The sequence below is a fragment of the Gavialis gangeticus genome, unplaced genomic scaffold (assembly GCF_001723915.1).
Source record: "Gavialis gangeticus isolate Ggan-Ray unplaced genomic scaffold, GavGan_comp1, whole genome shotgun sequence".
Taxonomy (NCBI): domain Eukaryota; kingdom Metazoa; phylum Chordata; order Crocodylia; family Gavialidae; genus Gavialis; species Gavialis gangeticus.
In genome coordinates this window covers 5,047,899-5,049,640 of record NW_017728993.1, presented here as the reverse complement: position 1 = coordinate 5,049,640, position 1,742 = coordinate 5,047,899, and the positions used below count along the sequence as shown (strand labels likewise).

The 1,742-nt window shown below is 44.2% G+C and overlaps 1 protein-coding gene across 1 annotated transcript in view; it reads right to left on the bottom strand.

The window, feature by feature from the left end:
* The window catches only part of WLS (wntless Wnt ligand secretion mediator), a 104,090-nt gene that overhangs the window by 59,404 nt on the left and 42,944 nt on the right, over window positions 1-1,742 (bottom strand). The window contains exon 2 of the mRNA XM_019528418.1: window positions 360-632. Within this exon, the coding sequence (XP_019383963.1) occupies window positions 360-632 (273 nt within the window). The remainder of the gene's footprint in view (window positions 1-359; window positions 633-1,742) is intronic.

Here is a 1,742-nt window from a genome sequence, read left to right as displayed (position 1 = left end):
ACTTGGTGGCATTGCCAAACTGAATTTAAAATGTAAAGGAACAAAGCAGTGCAAATAAGCAAATGAATTGGAGTATTTTTCCAATTCCACAAGTTTACAAAAATATTAGTATTAAAAAAAACCCAATAATACAGTACTACAAACAACTCTTGCAAAACATCCGATAGAGAGGTGCTATGTATTTCTACTATGACTGCATGTGTAGCTCATCTCTGTAGATACAGATATTTTTAACTGAGTGGCTTGTTTACAATTTGTTTTAAGTGATATCAGGGGATGAAGGGAAAGAGTTGAAAGACACACCGCAGACAATGTTGAGCACTATTAGAGCATTTTGGAAAAGACAGCAAGTTACTTACGTATGACATTATGCATCTTAAAAGCAATATCCAGCTGCAAGATGAAGAGCATGAACTGGAACCAGGGGCTCATCTCATTGGGGGGGAGGGGAATATGGACAGCAAACACGATATCATTGGCCTCTATTTGCCTGCTCACTGCCTCATCAAAGTCTTTGATCTTCTCACACTGGTTGGGTCCCCACGGCACTAGCCATTTGGTTTTGTGGTGGTTTTTTCGTACATCAATGCATTTGATCGACACGTATGGCACAGCTGAAGTGGGACTTGGAGCTGAAAAATGAAACAAAACCACGTTATCAGATGAATTCCATGTTACAGTGAGGAATTCCCCAAACTCAGACCCCCATCCCCATGTTCAAATGTCAGATTAACAAATTGCACAAAAGGTTTCTAGTCAAACAGATGTTTCTGCTTGATCTTGTAGTGAAACTTAAGAAAGCTGAATTTATTACATTAGCAGATGGACATATGGCTGACTTCAGTGGAATCAAGGTAAGATTAGCTTCTAGACAGAAAAAACTAATACTAACAGAGAACATTATTAGCAGCAATTTTCTTTGCACATATATCTTTTCAGTGCGTCCAAATGGGCTACCTAGAATACATACTCAGATTTTAACTTTGCTAAACAAACTGATCACAAACTTCATAATGATAGATCAGGTAATGACTTACTTAGATGACTGAGGCAGAGCCATGAGTAGTCTTGCACTTTTACTATAACAAAAGACTAGGGGTGCGCTGACATATCAGTCGGCTATAAGATCGGCACTGATTAAAGAAGATATTACATTAATCAGCCATCAGCTTATTTTTTGGCTGTTGTAACTGATAATTATGGCCTCATGCCCGGAGCACCCTGGCAAGCATAGTCATTATTATAGCAGCAGACAACAGGTCCCAGTAAGCAGCAGGAGGGGGCACTGGGAAGCGGTCACAGGACAGCACACTCAGCAACGAAGGAACTGTTACCAGCTCCTGCTGATGCTGCTATGGCCATGCTGCACACGCAAGAGGGAGCTGAGCACTGGGACTGCTGTGGAGACGTTGAGCTGTGCGCAGGCAGGTAAGGCACCGCACAGGGGATGCTCCGCTCTGCCTGGCACCAGACACCTTCGCAAAAGTAGCTCTTCCACAGTGGCTATGGCACCTTGGCTGCACAGGGCCTGCTGGCACAGAGGCAGCTGGAGTACTGTGTCCAGTTCTGGGCGCCGCACTTTAAGAGGGATGTGGACAGCATCGAGAGGGTCCAGAGGAGGGCCACTCGTATGATCAAGGGACAGCAGGGTAGGTCCTATGAGGAAAGGTTGCGGGACCTGAACCTGTTCAGCCTTCAAAAGAGAAGGCTGAGGGGGGATCTTGTGGCCTGTTATAAACTGG